The 20,816-nt window shown below is 40.8% G+C and overlaps 1 protein-coding gene across 1 annotated transcript in view; it reads right to left on the reverse strand.

Moving 5' to 3' along the window:
* Positions 1-13,681: 13,681 nt before the first annotated feature.
* The window catches only part of foxp4 (forkhead box P4), a 91,908-nt gene continuing 84,773 nt past the window's right edge, over positions 13,682-20,816 (reverse strand). Inside the window, exons 17-20 of the mRNA XM_022745057.1 lie at positions 16,882-17,003; positions 16,090-16,156; positions 14,771-14,943; positions 13,682-13,829 (exon numbers count right to left, since the gene is read on the reverse strand). Coding sequence (XP_022600778.1) covers positions 13,682-13,829; positions 14,771-14,943; positions 16,090-16,156; positions 16,882-17,003 — 510 coding nt within the window. The remainder of the gene's footprint in view (positions 13,830-14,770; positions 14,944-16,089; positions 16,157-16,881; positions 17,004-20,816) is intronic.

Raw genomic sequence — 20,816 nt, forward strand, 5'->3', positions numbered from 1 at the left:
AGCTTTCATGAGGAACCATATGTTTTGTCATTAATAATATAGTAAAAGAATTGTGAAGAAACCTGTTTATGCAGTATATCAATACTAAGTTTATTGTCACTTGGGAACAGCATTTTAAATCTCCTATAACAGCATAATATACCATGAGACATTATAAAGTGTTACCTTTGCATCTATTTAGATTTTTGAAGCAATGCTGTACTGTATATTAATGATAATACTGAAAACAATGCTTTTAGTAATTAGCTTAATCAAAAAATTAAATCTTTAAACCAGAAGCTTGTGTTTAATAAGCTGAAAAGTAGGCCTACCTACATGTATTGGACTCTGACAAGATTATAGTTGACCAAGACTTTGTTTTCCCAGAATAAAGGTCACTGTTTTTAGTTCACATGCTGCTGTGACTCACTGTGGGAATTGCCTTCATTCAGTCTGGCGTGCACGAGGCACAGGAGGCTATATAAATTGTCCCAGTGCGGGATGAAACTAGCTCATATTGTCAGCAATGAGTCATGATTCCTCCTCATGATGGTAATTGTATTCAAAAGTAACCCTTCAAAGCACACCCCCACCTTATACCTACATGCCATTAACACCAGCTGGTTATGTTATTCTTTTTTAAAAACATAGCTACCATCTTGTCAAAACCATAACCCAACTGGGTATGCACACATCACAACATGTGTATAACAATGTGCTGTATTAAATGGCTCCGAGCACATCATTCTGAAACTGTTCATCATGACTGAGTATATAGTAATGATGATATGTGTGTGTGTATACATATACGTATACATATATATCAACACTGAATCAACAAACATCAAAACTTAAGATTGTCTTTCAAATTCTAAAAACCTTATTTAATTTAATACACAGTGGATGTGTTGCAATATCTTTATGTTATCAGAGGCAAGGTACTAACATGTGATATATGGATACATTTAAGTGCATAGAAATAAAGATATGCAAGAAGCAGGACAGCTCTGAGCTTCACCCAGGAAAACTTCTATCTATTAAACTCTGACTAGTTGCCAAACTTGTCTTTGTCTTTGCAATTGACCTTTGACAGGCTTAACACACTAATGCTTGCTACCAGTTTAACCTCTTTTCCAAACTATGTTCAGAGTTTTGTCATGGAATGATGGTTGGTAGATAGATGCAGTTATCTTGAAAAACAATTCCATGAGGTGTTTGTGTCAAAGGACCTGATATTTATGTTTACAAGTGGTTACCGGTGAATGTTTCGAAATAGATAAGAAGCCTCAATAAATACAAGCTACTCCAAATATCAAATATCAAAAACATTCCATCTTACGCAGTGTATTTTATTTTGCACTAAGATAAATTAGAATCAGTTAATGGCAGAAATCCAACAATAATGTTACTTGAGCCAAACCTGTCTACCTTCCTTTTAAACTTTTCGCAATAACTTTCTGACAGAGAAAACTGCAACCTATCTCCAACTTTGTCAAGTGTATTATTTAGAACTATTTTTACTCATTGCAAACAATATGACTGGTGAAATAAAACCAACAAAAAAAACCCCCATAAGAATTAGCTGAGTTTCTTGGGTCACATATGATACAGAAGAATACTGCGACAGACAGGCCTTGTCTACTCATGCCATGTTGACACCTGGAGGTTAGCTGAAGTGTGTGTTTTCTATGATTGATGCTTGAAGGCGTGGCGGGGGCGCGAGGTAATACACAGCAGCAAAAGGCTTTTGAGACAGGCTTCATTTTCACTAACAACTTGATAACCTCCCATTCAATTTGTGTACAGTCACTCATCCCTAACAGTCAGGCTTTGACACAGAAGCATTTGTAGGATTTGTGCTGTGTGGGGGCTCAGTGTCTGTCTGGGCACGAGGGTCAGAGTTTGTGTAGGCAACAGTAGCATTAGAGAGGTCTTGTTCCAGCAGGGGTTTTTTTTTTTTTTTGTCTATTTCTTTTTTGGTTTGTGAAAGCAATCAAGACATTCTGTATTTTACTTAGGACTGCGGTTTTACAGTTCAGCAGATCAGACTCACTCTGTGATGAAAATATTATGTTACACATAATTCGCATAGACATGAAATTAAGACAGATTTTAACCAAATCTACCACTGAAAGGAAGTGTGATCGCAAAAACAGCAGCATTTCAAAGTCTCTTTGAGCTAATTCATTTGAACACATTTTGAATAGTTGCCCTCCCTGCTGCTTTTACATGCATAACTTACCAGTCTGCCATTTACTGCAGGGGATTTTTAACACGGTGGGACAAGAGCACTCCCAAATTGTTTAAAATTAAAATTCAGGGTTCATTTCAGCCAATTCACAAGATCACAATGTGTTAAATGTGTTAATGAGGAAATTCTCGCCTTTTACTGATACCTTCACAACAGAAGACCCTGCAAAAATAAACCAAATAAAAGCTTCAAAAGACCCTGGAGATTGTTGACATTACATCGTGGGCCACATTAAATTCTTGTATGTTTGTACAAGATTCAGCCCCCCCCACCTATCCCAGCGCTGAACAATGAGAGTGGAGAAATTTTCTTGTCATCACCTTCCTGAAGAGCTCCTGCTGTCTATCCTCTTACTTCCGTTCATGACTCACACCCCACTTCACCATTCACCGCACCCACAAGGCTCTCTGCAGCGAGCTCTTCTAGCTTTAATTTCTATTTCTTACTTGGTATTTACATAATTATTTAAAAGCTAGTGATTCACAGGTACTCAACGGTAATTTAATCAAACCTTATTTAACGGCTATTTAATGGTTTTTAAACACATTTGTCACAGAGGAGGTGGCTCTGTAAATTTGCTGCTTGCCTTTGTTCTGGTTCTAATTGACGGCTTCCTGTAGAGGTGAACAGGGACACTTTGGATCGTCCAGGGTCTGGAGCACCGAGCAGATGAATATGGCAACATCCTTCCACATTCCTCACTTCCAACAGTGCTATCAAACCGGCTTCCAATTATGAAACAGAGACTGGACGCGCATACACATACAAGTATTTTATTCTGTGTAGAGGGACAGAAATAGCTGCAACTGCAACAGATTATATTTTGCCCTTGATGCTGAACAATATCTGTTCTTTAAAGAAATAGTTTGACATTTTGGGAATATGTGTCTTTCTTTCTTCCCAATATCTTGCCTGGCTCTGTCCAGAGGTAATAAAATCTGCTTACCTGTCATATCTTGTTTGTTTTATCCATGCAAAAATTTAAGGGATTATTTCACAACCAGGATGGTGCCAGGCAACCAGCACTCCATTCCAAGTTACTGATCTTAATGCTTTTAGGTGGATTTTGTTACCTCTGGATAGAGCCAGACTAGCTCTTTCCCCCGGTTTCCAGTCTTTTTGTTAAGGTGGTTAGTGGTAAGGTTCTAGCGGAGCTGAACTCCACCTTAAAAGTCACTCTTTTTATACAATGGAATGGATTTGTTGTTAGGAGGAGAGGGCCAACATTATATTAAAAAATCAAAACCCACACTTGTGTTTATATTTTGGTGGAATACTATAGAAGAGCTGCAAATTTTGCAAAAATGCCACCACACTGTATCACTATACATCACTCCCTCATGTTACTCACTGTCACAGCATTTCAAAGGCTGAAGTAAAGCTAAGAGGGAAGTTTTAATTCCTTCTACATACTGTACAAATTGTCCTCACAAAACCATGTCATGTTTCACTATATTGAAAGCAGTGCTACCTTCCTCCCAGCATGTAGACCTGTTCTTTGTTTGGCTCAGGCCTGTGAGGCTTGAGAGGCTTTCCAGTCCACTGACGCCCAGCAGAGAAAGAACAGGTTGCCTTCTCCAGCCACCCAGCGCTGGACGACTGAGGCGAGAGCTGCTCCACTGCTCCAGGACTTCTGACCAGACTGCAAGAGATGCCACATCCAGACCCAGCCCAACGTCAGATCAGCAGACAGGGTGGGAGGGGCAGACAGAGGAAATGTGGAGATTGAAAAAGGGTGAGAGTCCAGACAGATGCAGAGAGAGAGAGAGAGAGAGAGAGAGAGTGAGAGAGTATGTGAGAACAGTGTGTGTTTGTGTGTGTAGGTGTGTGTTCACAGAGAAGTGAAACTGGAGCCACACGCACACAGAGATCTTCAGCTGAGACCGTCTCTGAGTATTATTCTAAACTTTTGACGTTGATTGTTTCAGTGGTTTTGAGCAGGCTGGTGTGACTGGGAGAGTGAGCAAGGGAGAGAGAGGGAGAGGGAGAGAGAGAGAGAGAGAGGAGGGTGAAAATGTGGTTCCAATCACTCACAAAGATGCTTTTGTTCTGTGGCTGGGGCCCTCTCTCTCTCTCTCTCTCTCTCTCTCTCTCTCTCTCTCTCTCTCTCTCTCTGCCACACATGAAGTCTCTGAGTTTCATCCACTTTCCCATCAGCCTTGGCTTCTCAGGGGAGGGTGTATAGACAGAAAAAGCATACCTGTGAGACACTAACAATAGGAGTCTTTTTTTTTTTTTTAAACCAGGACAATGACCCAGCATTCATGCAGTACTGATGTTACTCTGTAATATCCCATCACTTCAGTGTTATGTTGGCACCTTTTACTTTAGGTTTGCATTGCAAAGTCCTCCTTCTGTCTCTGCCTTCCAGAGCCGATGATTACTTAGCTGTATTATCTTAGTTTTTTTTAATACTTGTTATTGGTTAAATTCAAAGCATTTTGGTGTGATAACCGTAACCCAGATCAAAACCGATGAATTGTTGCTTTGTACACAGTTCATTAATGCAATTAGTGCTGAAACAATTAATGATTGTTTAATCAATTAGTCAGTCAACAGTAAATTAATCACATCTATAGTAATCAATGAGCAATTTAAGCCCATTTTTTCATGCAAAAATGCCAAACATTCACTGATGAATCAACTGTTTTATATAATAATAAATTATTTTTTTTACAAATAAATGAAGACTGAACTTTTTCTGTCATTTTTTGACTAAATAATTAACCTTAATAATCTGTTTGGGGTCCTGGAGACCCCGGGCCCTCTTTTATTATAAAAGCTCAAATTACGTACATACTTTGTTACAACACTGTTTAATTAAGGTGATAAAAACAAGTTAACCTTGATACTCAATTAATTTGAGCAGAATTGCTTATGAACATGATTTTGAACTGATGACATGTTTCAGAGATCCACTAAACAAAATTACAAAATAGAAATATAATGGATTTTCATAAACTCTATATCTGTGATTGGTGTTGACAGTACTTTTTATGCAGCAAAAATGCCCATCTACCATCCCAAATAAGTTCATTTTGGATTTCTCTCATTGGAGTTTGTTTGTTAGACATCTAACAGGAAGTTATGCTTTGCAATTATTATTAATATATTCTAAGGGGCCCCAAGCAATGAGACCAACAAAACACCTGCTTTGAAGCTTTTTAGTCCATAGAATCATTTTATCAGTTGTATTACTCTTTAGTTGGGATATGCTGCAACTCTCAGTAGGAGAGAAAGTGTGCATCATTGATTCCTATCCTTGATAGAGTTAAGTCGTCCACATCCATTTCTGTCATGAGGTGGAATTACTGTACTGTGTTATTTTGCTTATATGCTGTCTTTTAAAAGTGGTTTAAGTAATATTTCCCCCTTTTCTTCTTTTACTTTTTCTTCTTCTTCTTCCTCTTCTTCTTCATTGTTCATATTGTTATAGTATGAAATGCACAGTGGGCCTTCAGTGCATCAGGCCAAACTGAGTGTTAAAGTATATCAATGCCTGGGTGTTTACTTGTAGCCTACAATAGTAAATTTGAACGTAGACAGAAGAGAAAGAGAAAGAGTCTCAGCTCATTAGACTGAATAAGCAAATCCATGTGGACGCACGCAGCCACAGACACGGAGGGGAAGAAGGGAGAGGGAGGATGACAGAGTGAGTAAACGAGGGAGAGACGGAGAGAGATGTCAGCATGGCTCTCGGTAAATTTATTTTGTGACTCATAGGGTCTGCCTGGACCTCAGTGCTCTCCAAGCTGCTGGGACTAGCAGCCCTCCATACCCACCCACACACCCAATCACACACACACACGAATATTGATTTTAGCATCACAAGCCCATGCACATGCACAAGGAACAGATACACATCCATGTGTACAAATCCTTTTTCAGACACATAAACACGACTGCAAACATACATTACACTCTCATGTACACACACACACACACACACACACACACACCCCTAACGCTTACTCTGTCCAGATGAGCATTAAGAAATATATTCATAGCTTCGGCCTCAAGTTTATGCCAAACACTACTGTGCCACGCCAAGAATAACCTCTTTGTGTGTTGCTCTGCACCCTGGCTCACCTTGTACAAGTATATAGTACTAAGTTTTTGCTTAGTATTCATGATGTGTGCATGCCAGTGAGTGTGTGTTTCTGTATGTGTGCTCATGTGTGCATGTGTGCTTGTGTGTCTGTAATAGGCTTAGGATGGGGTCTCTCCCAGAACCAAATGTCACAGGGATTTAAGCGTCAAGAGTGAGTTTCCTCCCAGCTGACTAACGGAGAAGTTCGCTAAAAGCACAAGATTAAACAAAGTTTCAACTTTCCAAAAGACAACCAGCCAGTTTCCATTTTTTCTTCCTGTGGCAACACATCCACGATGCAGCGCAGAGGTTTAAAGATATGCTGTAGGGCATGCAACAAACCTGCGAGGAAGACAGAGACAGGTGAGGAAGGAGTAGGAAAAATGGAGGATGAGAATGAACAAAAAGTACAGATAGGTGAGAAAAACTGTTTTTCTATACAGCATCTACAGTGCATTCAGAAAGTGTTCAGCCACCTTCAGTTTTTTCACATTTTGCTATGTTGAAGCCTTATGCTTTTTAATGATTTTTTACAAATTGATTAAAAAGAAGAAACTCAAATATCACATTGGCATAAGTATTCAGACCATTTGCTATGACACTTGGAATTTAGGTCAGGTGACTCCCATTTCTCTCAAGGGCCTTCTTCCCTGATTGCTCAGTTTGTCTCGGTTGTTTCAAACGTCTTCTGTGCAAGAATTATGGAGGCCACTGTGCTCTTGGGAACCTTCAAAATAGGAAAAGATTGAAGGGCTATGAACATTTTCTGATTGCACTGTTTTCTATTAATCTAATGAGACATCAGCCACCTGTTTTCTTCTTATACTCCACCTCACAGGGTATACAGGTATTGTGCTCTGTCTGTTCTGTTCTGCACTCTCTGGCCCACCCTGTTGGTCGGACCATGTCAGTGGACCACAGTGATGTTTGTTGCTGGGTTTGTGTTTATGAGATGCTGCTTGTGCTGTCCGGTTTGTTTACTCCTCCTGGTGGCCACTCTCTGTATCACAACACATGTTGACCCCTCTGAAGTCCTGCAGCAACAACACTGGCCGACCGTTGAACTGTTTCCATCCAACCAGCAGTCTGTCATTTCAGGAGGTTTTTCTGTTCTTTGAGTGACTGTCTCGTCTCCTGTTCTGTGATGTCACTTTGGGAATGAGTTGATAAGTGAAGAAGTGTGTTTCCTGTATAAAAGCTTAGGACCATAGCTATTAAGAGTGCTAAAAGCAAATTATCAGTTAGTATTGGCAAAGCTCTGTCCTCAAGAGAACTCTAGTTATAATGAGCAATTCGAGACAGTGGTTGTCATCATTTTATTTTATCAAATAAAATGCAAGTATCAAATATGTTTCAGGAGAACATGATTTTCATATGGACATTTGGCGCTGCAATGGTCATGTTTAGGTTAAACTGAATTATTTTAATATAGTTTTACCTGTATAAAATGGCTAAGCAGGATGTTAAGAGGAAATTTTCGCTATTTGCCAATTACATTTTTCCTCACTTCACTGTTAACAGTAGTTATCTTGACTGGTTTTCCTTAATTATAGTAGTTAGAAACTGCAGGAGTCAAGTATATGAAAAGTGGTTTTTGGAGTATTTTCTTCCACTGTGTGTGTGTGTGTATGTGTTTATTCGAAACCACTGGAGAAGAAACAAGGACGCAGCATAGGACAGTGTAATAAGTATTTTATTGCATTTTATAATGCCATTGTCAATAATTAGTACAGATTACATGCAACTAGACCTACTGTACAGTTTTTTTATTGTCTGCATGGACAGACACAAGAAGATTCAGGTTACAAATACACAGATATATGTGTGTGTTTTTATACAGCATGAAGGAAAGGGCAGTGACTGGCATTACATGGCTACCCGGGGTGGAGGGTCAGAGGGCTGGGCTCCACTGTCTGTCTAAAGCCACCCCCCAGTCCCTGTCCCCGCCTCTTCCTCGGGTCACACTTTCAAATAACAAGAAACAGAACAAAAACCAAAGGATAAAGAGAGGTAAGCAGGTAAACTGAAACTAAGAAACAATACAGAGAGTCACTGCTGAAAATGTACACACATTCCTAAGGTTTAACCAGAGGAGAGCTGAAGTGGTAGTTCCATTGGATTCTGGCTGTCTACTTGATAATACCGTCAGGCAATGCTCCACTTTGAGAGTCCCTTCCCCCTCACGTGACACCTCAGAACTGTCCAATCACACATCAGGATTTGGGCTACCTGCGTCCTTTGAGTCACTCGCCAGCCAATAGGATGCAGACTGGTCCTACAACACCAATACGTGGATGTACGAGAGATAACAGCTACCAGTAAAGGTGATCAGTGAAGTCGATGGAGAGTTTTGGAAGTAGCTTGGTTTTTGTTTGGTTAAGGTTGTGGCATTGGTTTGGTTACAGTTTGGTTAGAGTTCAGGAGTTTGGACTAAGCAATGTTTGCTCGCAATGCCTTTGGTAGTCAGAGGATGAGCTGCATCTCTGAGAGCCGTTCCACATTTTGGTATTGAGACTACGCAAGAGGAGGAGTATCAAAAATGCAACAGTGTCAGTCTTTGATCTGCCTTTATGGGACTGGGAGATGAGGTCTGTGACTGGTCACCACCAGCCAGGTGTGTGACTCAGTGACACCCCCATGGCGCCTGCAGATGATTGACAGCTCTGGGGGTCGGAGTTCAGCACAGGAATGACAGGGGTCAGGGATCAGAAGGAGGGGTCACAGGGAGCTGGGACACTTATTGGCACCTGAAAGGACCAACAGTAATACCTTTCTAGAGCTCTGCATTTTTTAAAGCAAGAGAGGGGCTACATATTCTTACATTTTTTCCTCTTTCTCTTTTTCTTTTTGGAGGTTTTGGTCCTGTCTTTGAGAAAAAGTCCTTCTGAGGTATCAATACATAATGAAGTAACTTTTTAGTTTGTTTTCCATTTGTTTTTTTTCTTTCCTTAAAAATGCATAAATGCAGTACAGAGACAAAAAAGTATCAAAATAGACCTAGCTAAGATAAATATACAAACAGGTGTTACCTAAACCACTGATCTAACTTTTATTCTTTTAATTTTTTTTTAGAGATAATACACTTAAAAAATCAGCGTCCCAGACGTTTTATGAAGAACTGAAAAAATGGAAACAAACAAAACAAAAACAAAACTATTAAACCAAGATACCTGCAGCACTTAATATGATAAATACATATACTTCAGCATTAGCAGTACAGTATAGGAATCAGAGCTGAAAGCTTTACAATAGCTAAACAGGTGCAGAGAGGAAAAAAAAAAAAAAAAAAAAACAAACCCCAAAAAAGAAGAGAAAAATCAAAGGACAAAATGGGAAAGAATGCCCTGGAGAGATAAGTCAAGCATTAATATACAAGAATACATCATGTTATGCCAAGCTGGAGAAAAAACAGAAGTGTTACATGGCGACCTGTGAACAATCTACATCTTTATAAAACAGCTTTGTTTACAGGTGTACCTTAAAGCACAAGTCAGAGATCATCTATGTACTGTATGCAGCAGTTCCTCTTGGTTTGGATATTACTAGTAGTAGTGATGAGTTTCATTAAGTGTGTGTTGCTCTTCTCAGCGTCTCTGTGAGTGTTTTGGTGAAGGGGGTACTGCTGTGTTGTGGGTCTTTGGATATCTGGATGGTCAGAGCCTCTGTTTGCACTAACCCATAGCCCTGCTTCCATGTACCAGGTGCAGAGAGGAATGTGTGTGTGTGCGTGTGTATGTGTGTGTGTGTGTGTGTGTGTGTGTGTGCGTGTGTGCGTGTGTATATGTGTGTCCTGGTGGCACTGATATATTCTGCCCATCATTACCCCTGACAACCAGCTCCCTGCAACACCACATAGCCATTAACGACCAGTTTCTCATTGGCTGAGATCATTAATATGCACACGTACAGTCAACGCACACAGTTGAGAGGCTGTTCACATAGCTCAGTGCTAATCGGTTGCAGGAATATGGTCAGTTTTACACAGCTGATAGAAAACTTCTCATATATAGCGAGCACTTCACAACACACTTCAAGACATAGAGAGTGCTTTAGATGTGGTTTAAGGAGAGGTAGTCATTTTTAAATCCATGGAAAGTGAAACGTCTCTATGTTTTTGGGCTCAAGCAGATGTGTTGGGGAGTCCGGATCACCAAATAGCTTTTTTTTTTTTGTTTTTTTTTGTTGTTCGTCAGTCATACAGTAAGTGTAACACAATTTTGGCATCCATTATTATCATCGAGGAAGAATGGAGGAAAAAAAAGTATTTAAGAGAGTTCAGTCTCCCATTGGCTATGTGTTGAACTGTTTCGAAAAGGAGGTAGTGTTATTTTTGGTTTTTATCTCGTTTCAAGATGTCAGTCTGCCACTTTGTACTTTGTTAGAAATCAGTCTCTAATGTGACAGGAAACAGTCCTGTTTGAACACAAAGTCATCAGAAAGGTTCTTTCATTAAATAAGAAAACTTGTCTGAAGTGCAAGAGATAGTTTGACAAAAAGTATGAAAATATGAACCCAACTGTGAATTACATGATGTCCCTTGGTTGTTTTTCCTCTTACATTGGTATATTTTCACTGTTTTTAGTTGTTCCCTCTTTGTTGTAATATTCATAGATATTTGGATTTACTGCTCCCTGTTCAAAGATGTGACTTTTGTAACCACATTACAGTAGACTTCCTCTTCCTGTAAATACTACACACACATCAAGAGGGCATGTTTGTTTCCTATAGAGTGAACATTTTTTTTGTTACAACAGCACCAGAAAATATCTTGTAAAGCCAGGTGTTTCAACAGAGCCGAATGTTTTCATTCTGTTTAACCTCTCTTTTTGTTGGCATCTCAGATTGTAAAGGTACACGTGTCCAAATGCCTCACGAGTGCCTCGTCTTTAGGTCTGCTCGTACAGTAGTAGGGCCAGTCCTAGGATTGTGTTTGGAACACAGTTTAGCCTGAGTGTGGGAGAGTTTCACCTCTAAGTGCTTTTTTCTTTTCTCTTTCTTTTTGTTTTTCAGAGGAACTGTGCGAGGTTTGTTAATACTAGTTTTTTGGCCTCATACCTAATGTGAGTCATTCGTAACCACTTATCATGTAAAAGCTTTGATGTCTCCAAATTCTAGTTTGCTTTACACACTTTGGTTTTTGGAATGGTCAGCACTGTAAGTCATGTATAATTTCAACACAATAGTTATATGAATACAATAATAAGAATTCAAACTCCTGGTTTGTTGTCTTTTGGCCAGTTCTTCAAGAAGAAAAAAAAAAAAAAGGTACTCAAAAAGGGCAAAATAAACTACAGGGTTTTTGGTTTTCTACGTATTTCTTTGGTTACCTGTAACAAAAATAAAATGGGAATAAGCAGATAACAGATTAAAATAAATGTTAAATTTGGTATGGCACTGTAGAGAAAAGTAATGCTTTTATGCTCACGGAAAACAAACAAAAAAATAAATCTCACGTGCTATTCCTTTAACACAAACTCACACAGTGAATTGCAGATAGCTTCTACACAGTAACTATTACAACCATAGAGCTTTGAATCTGAAGCTGAGCAGAGTTGCCACATTTGGTGTCCCACAGAAAGATTTCCCCCTTATTTCTTAATCAATTTGGACACAGTTCCAGGTGGAACCTTTGTGGGATGAGGTATTCTCTGACTGCAGTAATAATATATATTTTTTTAAAGCATTACTGATATTTCTCAACTAAATACACAACCGAAAACAGGTGAATGAGAGAGAATTAACACAAAAAGATTCAACTGTTAAATAATCTGTCTGGATAATGGCAACTTTTAAGTGCTATTTCCAAATTTCTTGCCTGCTACACTTGGGACAGAAAGGGAGAGGGGCAGGAGTTGGGGTCAGGTATCACAAGTTGGGACAATACTGCGCTTTCTTTTCTTTTTTTCTTTTTTTTTTTTTTTGCCAATACTTATTTGGAATGGTGTGAACAACCAGAGTAAATCAAACAAATTACAATACAAAAACAAAAACAGCATCGTTAGAAAAGGTATGTCGAAACAGAACGCCACCGTGGAAATATTGATCCTCAAAAATAAACAATGATAATAACATCATCAACATAACATCAAATAAAAAAAAAAAAGAAATGACAAAAGCTACCACACGTTTTTTTTCTTGTTATATTCCATAATCATCAAGATTTTTCTTTTTTTTAGTCACAATATTTCTGTAGATGCTTCCTCCCTCTTTTCTCTCTGCTCCCTCTCTTTTCTTCTCGTTCTTAAAGTGTTCCAAGCTCATCCCTCCATTCGCACACGGAGGAGAGGAGAAGGACAGCACCAAATGGTCCTATTCCTGCAATCTTTTTTTGGGGGGGTGGGGAGGGTGGGTGGGGGGTGGGGTGGGATGGGATGGAGGTGGGTAGGAAAATGTCTTCTTTTTTTTCTCACTTAGAAGCAAAGAGTTTTAAAGATGTCTGTCACTAAGTGTCTCGCTGGGGGGCAGAAGTTTGGGCAGGGACCAGGGCTGCGCTGCCTCGCCGTGGGCTCACACACACAGACGTGAAGACAGGAGCCAGATCCGCAGAAGTGTTGGAGCCCTGTTGGAGGTAATCTTTAAAAGCACTCTTCCTTCCTTCCTTCCTTCCTTCTTTCCTTCCTTCCTTTCTTCCTTCCCATCTCGAAGCCCAACAGTTTCATCTCGATCAAATCAAAGAAAACGAAAAAGCAAGTGATTGACTCAAAGAGGGAGGGGGAGGGGGGGGAGGAGAGGTATACTGCACAGCCCCTGATGACTGCTCCAAATCTATATACACATGATCCTGTGTGTCTTTTTCTTTCTAACACCCACACAAAAAAACACCTGTGTGTCTTCTCAACTGATGATTAGACACAAAACGGCTAGCCAGGCAGCCCGAGACAACAGTGAGGGGGGGTGTATGCAGAGTGGTGGGGCGAGGAGGGGAGAGTGTGTGTCCACGCCTCTAGGGGTCTCTACATGGAGGCTGATGTTACCAGGGAGGAGAACGAAACATGGTTTGACAAGTGAATGGGTGTGTCTGTGTGCGTGTTTGTGTGAGTGTGTATGCATTAAGTGGTGTTACACCTCTGAGCCAAGTGTTGGAAAAGAAACACATGGAGGTAAAAGCAGTGCTCCACAGTCTTGTTTTTGCGTCTGAAAGTAACGGAGGTCATCTAACCCTGTTTGGAGTTTCTCAATGTCGTCCTTGGTTGCTTGCATTTTCATAAAAACAAAACAAAACAAAAAAAACATTCTCTTTTTTCTCTCTTCTCTCTTTTCTTGTAAGTGTACTGTAGCTATCTTTTCCTCTTCACACTGACGAGAGGGCTCGGGGATTCGTCTCGCTATGTCCCGTCCCTCTGGTGCGTCGCGGATCTGTCCTACTCCAGCTCCTCGGTGGGAAGATCCTCCTCCAGATCGCGCTCGTCGCTCGGCAATGGCAGGCTGTGTGTGACGCCGGCCAGGAGGGATACTGGCCGACTGTCCTCCTCCAACTCAGTGGGCTCCTCCTTCACATGCACCGGGTGGCTGGAGGAGAGACGGACAGACATTAGCAAGGCAAGGGCTGGAGTTTTAAAGGAAGATGCCAAGATCGGACTTTCTGTATTGACTGCTGCCAAATGCTGATGCTTATTGTACTATCAATTAATGCGGGAGTTTTATTTTGATTTCCTTAGCTTTTTGGAAATACGACTCTGCTGTCAAGTCAAGTAGTGCAGGTGTGGCAACCAAAGCACAACAATGATACTTTAATCCCACCAGTAATGTCTTACTCAAGAAATCCCGATGTGGTTACACTTGGTGAGTGTACATTTACCTGTTCATGATGAGGTCTTTGGATTATCTGTATAAGTGTATCATGTTGTCAGGAAAATTTAAATTTTAATATCATTGTAATATCATGTTCTGCAAAGAAAAATAAATGCAAAAATAGGATTTATTTTTTCAATCTTAAAAAAAGGTTTTCTCAGGGATGAAATTTCTGTATTTTATGTGGAAAAGCATCAGAAACAGCAAGTAGATCATCATACAACTTACACTCTCCAGTAAAACCAGTACCGTCATTCTTGAATTCTGGGTTAGCTGCTTTTTAAAGCAGGGGGGCGATGGTTTCCTTTGATGGTTTTAGATTATCCTGTTGTGTAGAATTGTCTTACACTAAATGTTAGTGATTTCTCTGGTCAGCAATGTTTCATAAAGATAATAATAATAATATCAGTATCACCATCATACCTTCAATATTGTATCTAGATGGTAGACAACACAGAGTCGCTGATAAAAAAGACACTATCAGTCTGATACACTCGCCTTTGTGAACACAGTAATTGTTAATAAGATCAATGAATGGGCATATACTAAAGCAGTTTTGTGTAGTCTGCTTGCACCGTGACATACAGTATGTCTGCATGCATGTGTTTCACTTGTGTGTGTGTGTGTGTGTGTGTGTGTGAGTCTATAACAGTACATACCTGTACTGTTGAGGGCTGAGCGTGGGGCTGCAGCTGCCGTTGCTGTTGACCTGCTCCACAGTGGAGCTGACATCATCGTGGCCCACATGCAGCATGTTGAGGCTGGCCGCAGACGGAGGGGTCACCAGGGGAGGGCTGTTTAGCAAGGACAGACTGCTCTCTGCCAGAGCTGCCTACACACACACACACACACACACATACACACACACACACAAAGAGTTGTTAAAGTCACTTTAAATCAAGCTGGGTTACATGATATATCAAATGGGGTCATGGAACTAAATATGTTGAAACATGGACCTCTCCTTGACTTTAATATATATTCACACACTATTCTCAAAATGTAACAATACTCAGAATTTGTTTGTAAGTTCAGTTGACACATAACTACATGTAAAACACATTATAATAGCTGGTCACAGCCACAATGAATGATGGAGAGTTTTACTTAATGTACTGCTGAGAGCTCTTCCACATGGAGCGTATTTGATTCCACTAACGTGTTAGTGTACTCCACAAACCACTAGGGGGCACTTATACACAGTACTTTCCCCATCATGGCTTGTACTTTTACATTTAAGTCCCTGTCATGAGTGTGTGTGTGTGTGTGTGTGTGTGTGTGTGTGTGTGTGTGTGTGTGTGTGTGTGTGTGTGTTCATGTGAAAAGTCTCAACAGGAATGTTAAGCGACACTGAACCACAACCTCAACTTAAACACACACACAAACAGTGAAACATCAATGTCTGCAGAGGAGAAAACAAGTGAACCAACAGAGGCAGCTTCTGTCACTACTCTAGACGCTCACATCCAGCTGTTTGGAGATGTGAGTTGGACCCCACCGCCCCGCTCACACAGGAAAAAAAAAAGTTGGGAGGGGGGGTGGGCAGGGGGGACAAAAGGAGGGGAATTCTCACTGGCTCAGAGATGGATTTTCTGGGACAGGCGATAATTTTATGTGGTAACCTTAATTGACAACTACTTGACGCTATAAATCATCTCAGTCACAAAATTGCATGTGTGTGTGGGTTTGGTGTGCATGTCTGCATAGTGAGTGAAGAGAAGGGTTGAGTGTGTGTGTGTGTGCGTGTGTGCAGAGGTGGGGGGTGGCACATATGTGAGAAAGTGAGGTGGGAGGTGAGAGTGAGTGTTGGTGTGGGAGAAGGAGGTGGTGTGAACGTCGTTAGGGAATCTGCTAATTATAAGAGGGAATTGATATTAGTGCCCTTGATTGCAATTGGCTGATCTGTGTGTGTGTGTGTGTGTGTGTGTGTGAGAGAGAGAGAGAGAGAGAGAAAGAAAAAATACAGGGCATTTCTTACCTGGTAGCTGGCGTTTAGGGATCCAAAGCCCAGGCCTGAAATCATGTTTTTCACCAGAGTGGGACTTCTACACACACACACGCACACACACGCACACAGACACGAACACACACACAAAAGGAGATGAGAGAGAGAGAAAGGGGTGAGAATCACAGATTAAGTGCACGTGCTGAAAGATGTCACCTCAGCCAAAGCGCTCTGACAAATCTCACAAACATGTTTGTTACAAGAAGAAACACACAGACTGTAAACAGATGCTAAAACACACACATATGAAAGTGTCTGATATCTGGCGTGCAGGTGTGTGTGAGAGTGTGTGTGTGTGTGTAATTATCCCTGGATTCTCTGGCGGTTGGAGAGAACATCTGTTTACATATGCTAACAAGGTTTTTTGCTCTCTTGCATCTCACACAGCTGCTTACTAATGGTGTCGACAAACAGGGAAAAACACACGCGCGCGCGCGCGCACACACACACACACACACACACACACACACACACACACACTCACACACACATTCACTCACACAGTATGTACATGATAAGCCAGCAGCCCTCTTTTTTTTTTTCAATGATTGCTGAGTTGGCCTCTTGGTAATAACAGAGGGTCCATTTAGGCAATCATAGTGCCAGCACCCATAAGCTCACACTCACATCTCACTCAACTCAAATGTGTGCATGACTGTGTGTATGTGTGCGTGTGTGTTTACATGTATATGACAGTGTGTGTGTGCATGTCTGTGTGTGTGTGTGTGTACACATGTATATGACTGTATGTTCGTGCACTCTTACCCGGTCATCTTTGGTGGTCTCCTCTTTTGGTATTCAACTTCATCCACAGTCCACACGGCCCCCTTCACGTTCTCAACACGAACAAAACACTTGTGCAGACTCAGGTTGTGACGCACGGCATTCTGGGAAAAGGCATACAGAGAGAAGAGAAGAGGTTTAATATGACCAGTCAACAAGTCTTCAGCATGGGTATCTTATTTAACCATATTTAATATTTTCTATTTTATTTGGTTCCTACATTTTATTTTATTTGGTTGTAATCTTTTTCCCTTGTGCTTTTTTTTATTACTATTTGACCATTTTTATGCTTTAATTTAACAGAGACAATGAAGACAGACAGGAAATGTGGAGAAAGAGAATAGGGGATTGACAAGCAGCAAATGCTTGGAAGTCAAACCGCGGACTCCCTGCTCAGGGAATTTACGCCCATGTGGTATCCATGTGGTATCAGGTCGCCCTAAAGTCCCCTAGACTTTTCATACAAATTTTGCCTTAAAATATTTGTTCTTTCTTCACTCTCAGCTGATAAATATTCCAGTGTACCGAACAGTCTGGCTCGTAGTGACAGCAATCACCTGAAAACCACCATCTAATGCAAAGAATACATTAAATAAATTATAACGAACGTTCTGAACTTTTCCTGTAAAGTGACACATTAAGTTAAGTTATCAATACTTCCTGCTAATTTAAGAAATTCCTTAAGTAGCCACAATATTCCATGTTATTCTACCGAGGAAGTGTGTACGTAAAAAGTAACTTAACTCCAGCTGAAAATGGCTTTTGTTCCTTTTCCAGAGGCTGTTACCTAGCGGGAGGTGAGGACCCTCACACAGCGTGTGCTCAGTACAAACAGTGCTTTCCAGCATGTTGTCGTAACTGCATAAGTAGTGTGACCTGAGAATAATGGTCCTTTTTTTACCCATCACTTTTTATACACACACACACGCACATACTGTAGCTCCATGTACAGTGCTAATAAAAGGCAGCAGTTCTCTAGTAGCGTTATTTTATCTCAGAATTTTTCTAATCAGTCATCATCAGCACACACACACACACACACACACACACACACACACACACACACACACACACACACACACACACATCCACAGGCACTCAGACAGGCAAGCAGGCAGGCACACCGCTATCTTCGTCTCACCCCCCCCAGGGACAAGCCTCCCTTTTCATCTGCTATTTGTAGTTTGTTCATGCCCAATTTCATTACCAATTTTAATTCGTCTATAATTAAATCCTGCATATTCTCTCTGACACGCTGTTCTAAGCCGAGAGGGAGGGACAGGCCAGGCATGCATCACTCCTCGCCGTAATTACACACGCAGATACACACACACACACAAACGCGCACACACACATAAACACACACGTAATTACACAAGCCATAATCAGCGGAGGAACCCTTTCTCCCCCGCATCCCCTCAACCCCCCGAGCTGTGATGCTAAGTTTTGTAAATGAGTCTGACCCCAATCTCTGCCCGCCACCCTGACAGTGCAAACACACACACACACACACACACACACACACACACACACACGCACACAGACACACACGCCAGACACCAGTGCTATTGCAGTGCTATTTGCATTCGTCTCCGTGATGAAAGCCTAATTCTCCCAGTTAAAACATTAGCAGTCATTTACAGTGGGTCACAGCACATGTGCCACTCATCTCCACTCCCTCCGGCTGGGGGGGGGGGGGGGGGGAAATTTTTTGGGAAAAAAAATAAATCGTTTTTTCAAAAAAAAAAAAAAAAAAAAAAAAGAGGAAAAAAAATCAGATATTAAATTTCTTTCAGGATCACAGGTGTTACTGGAAGTATGAATGTCTTTATACTGTAAATGTTTGAGCATTGTGCTCCGTCCAGTTTGTGTTTCTGCTTGATGCATGCTGGGATAGGCTTGTATATGATCCTTAATAGGAATACATGTGAGCAGGCAAGATGATAAATGGAAGAATGAATAAACAAGCATAACAGTTTATTGTTAAACAGCAATTAAATAAGTATTCTGATCCCTTCCTTAAGTAAGAATAGCAATACAGCAAATCTAAAACTACTATCAATACTACTGCTAATACTATTAATACTATTATATATCATATTTTTAATTAGTGAAGCATTGATGTCATTAAAGTAGCATGTTACTGTTGGTCATGGTACAGCTCACTTTAACTATTTTATATACTGTTGCTTCGTTTAATCTATAATAATGCATCATAATTTGTGAGCTCAGCATGTGCTTTATATTATATGTTTCTTAATTTGCAAAGTAACTGGTACCTAAAGCTGTACAAACACTGATTGCATTTTTTTTTTCTTATTCTATTTCATTCTTTTCTAATTTTCTTTACAGGTGGGACCCCCTAAAAAATGTAAAAATATAAGTGCATCTGAAAAAAGTGGAAAACAAATGGGATATGTCTTTTCTGGTAAATTAAACAGATAATAAACCTCTTTTAAGCCTCCAACTCATCATGCAGCTCCTTGAAATAACACTCAACTCTCATTTCTCCTCCTCTCTCCATCACCTCTTTCTTTTTCTCTCTCTTGTCTCTTCCTCATTGTCTGTCCCTCCGTTACTCTGATCAATGACTTCCACTGCCTGACACCGCTGCTCTCCTCATGAAATATAACGGCTTATTAAAGGACATACATCTCTACGGCTCTATTTGACTCACTGAGCTGCTATATAAATACATAAGGCCATGCCGAGCTATATTTAAAGGTCTGCAAGGCCAACGGCACAGGAAGCAGACACCAGCCATTAATAGTTAAAATTCATAAAAGTCAGATGAGGAGGTAAAGATATTCCTGGCTGCCCTGTCTCTTAACCCTCTCCACACCACATCATCATCCCATCCCTCCCTCCTATCCTTGGTTTAGGGCTATTAGAGGAAGGCCAGGGTCTCTCCTCACCCCTCCTCCTCCACCCATCTTTCTCCCTCCTTTGCTCATTCTCTCACTTTCCCTCTCTCTGGAGGAACTGACACTCAAATTAGTGTGAGGTTTCTGTAGAAATGGGTCAGCACCTACAATGGTGGGATCAGGCCAGGAGTGTGTGTGTGTGTGTATAAGTGTGTGTGTGTGAGAGAGAGAGAGAGAGAGAGAGAGAGAGAGAGAGATGAGGAGGGAGAAAGAGAGAATTCAAGGTGTATGATCATGAGCTGTGTGTGTGTGTGTGTGTGCACCAGCTTTGCATGTCCATTTCTATAATGAGGCCATATAACGGTTTGATGTGGCTCCACTGGGCTAAGTGGGGCCGACTCTCCATGTGCCATGTCCGAGGTGAGAGAATTGTTTAGGGCAGAAAGAGGATAAAGGACAGAGTGAGAGAGACGGAGAGAGAGAGAGAGAGAGAGAGAGAGAGAGAGAGAGAGAGAGAGAGAGCAGTAGGAAAGTGTCTCATAAAGGAAAAACAGGCCCTGAACTGTCAAATCAGTCATACCTTTAGCAGCGGACCAAAGTCAGCGTTTAAATTTGTGTGCAGGAATGTGTGCGTTATTGTACTTCAATCATTCTGAGAGTGTGACAGTGTTATATTTGAGCCTTTAAAGTGACTCCATTTTCCACAAAGTAAGTCGTTTGGCCTGTCTGTGTTTCAAATAACACTGCACAAGCTGCCGACAAGTTTTTGTTGCTTCCACTGTGGTCTAACAAGTCTACTTGGGTTAGGGGCTTCATCAGTGGGCACAGACCACAATTACTTTGCAGGCAATTAGCTCAGCTGATTGAGTCAGAACCGCAGTCCAAACTTTCATTTTCTAAATATGGTGCTGTTCATTTTCACCATAATTTAAACAACCCCAAACTAGTTTGTTAATTGGCCTGGTTTCTATTTTCTCAGTTTTCTAGAATAATGTTTTATAGCAAAAACTTTAGGTTAGTTGAATGAAATTAAGTTCACATTTACTTCTGATG

Source organism: Seriola dumerili, unplaced genomic scaffold (assembly GCF_002260705.1).
Source record: "Seriola dumerili isolate Sdu_G_001 unplaced genomic scaffold, Sdu_1.0 BDQW01000088.1, whole genome shotgun sequence".
Classification (NCBI taxonomy): domain Eukaryota; kingdom Metazoa; phylum Chordata; class Actinopteri; order Carangiformes; family Carangidae; genus Seriola; species Seriola dumerili.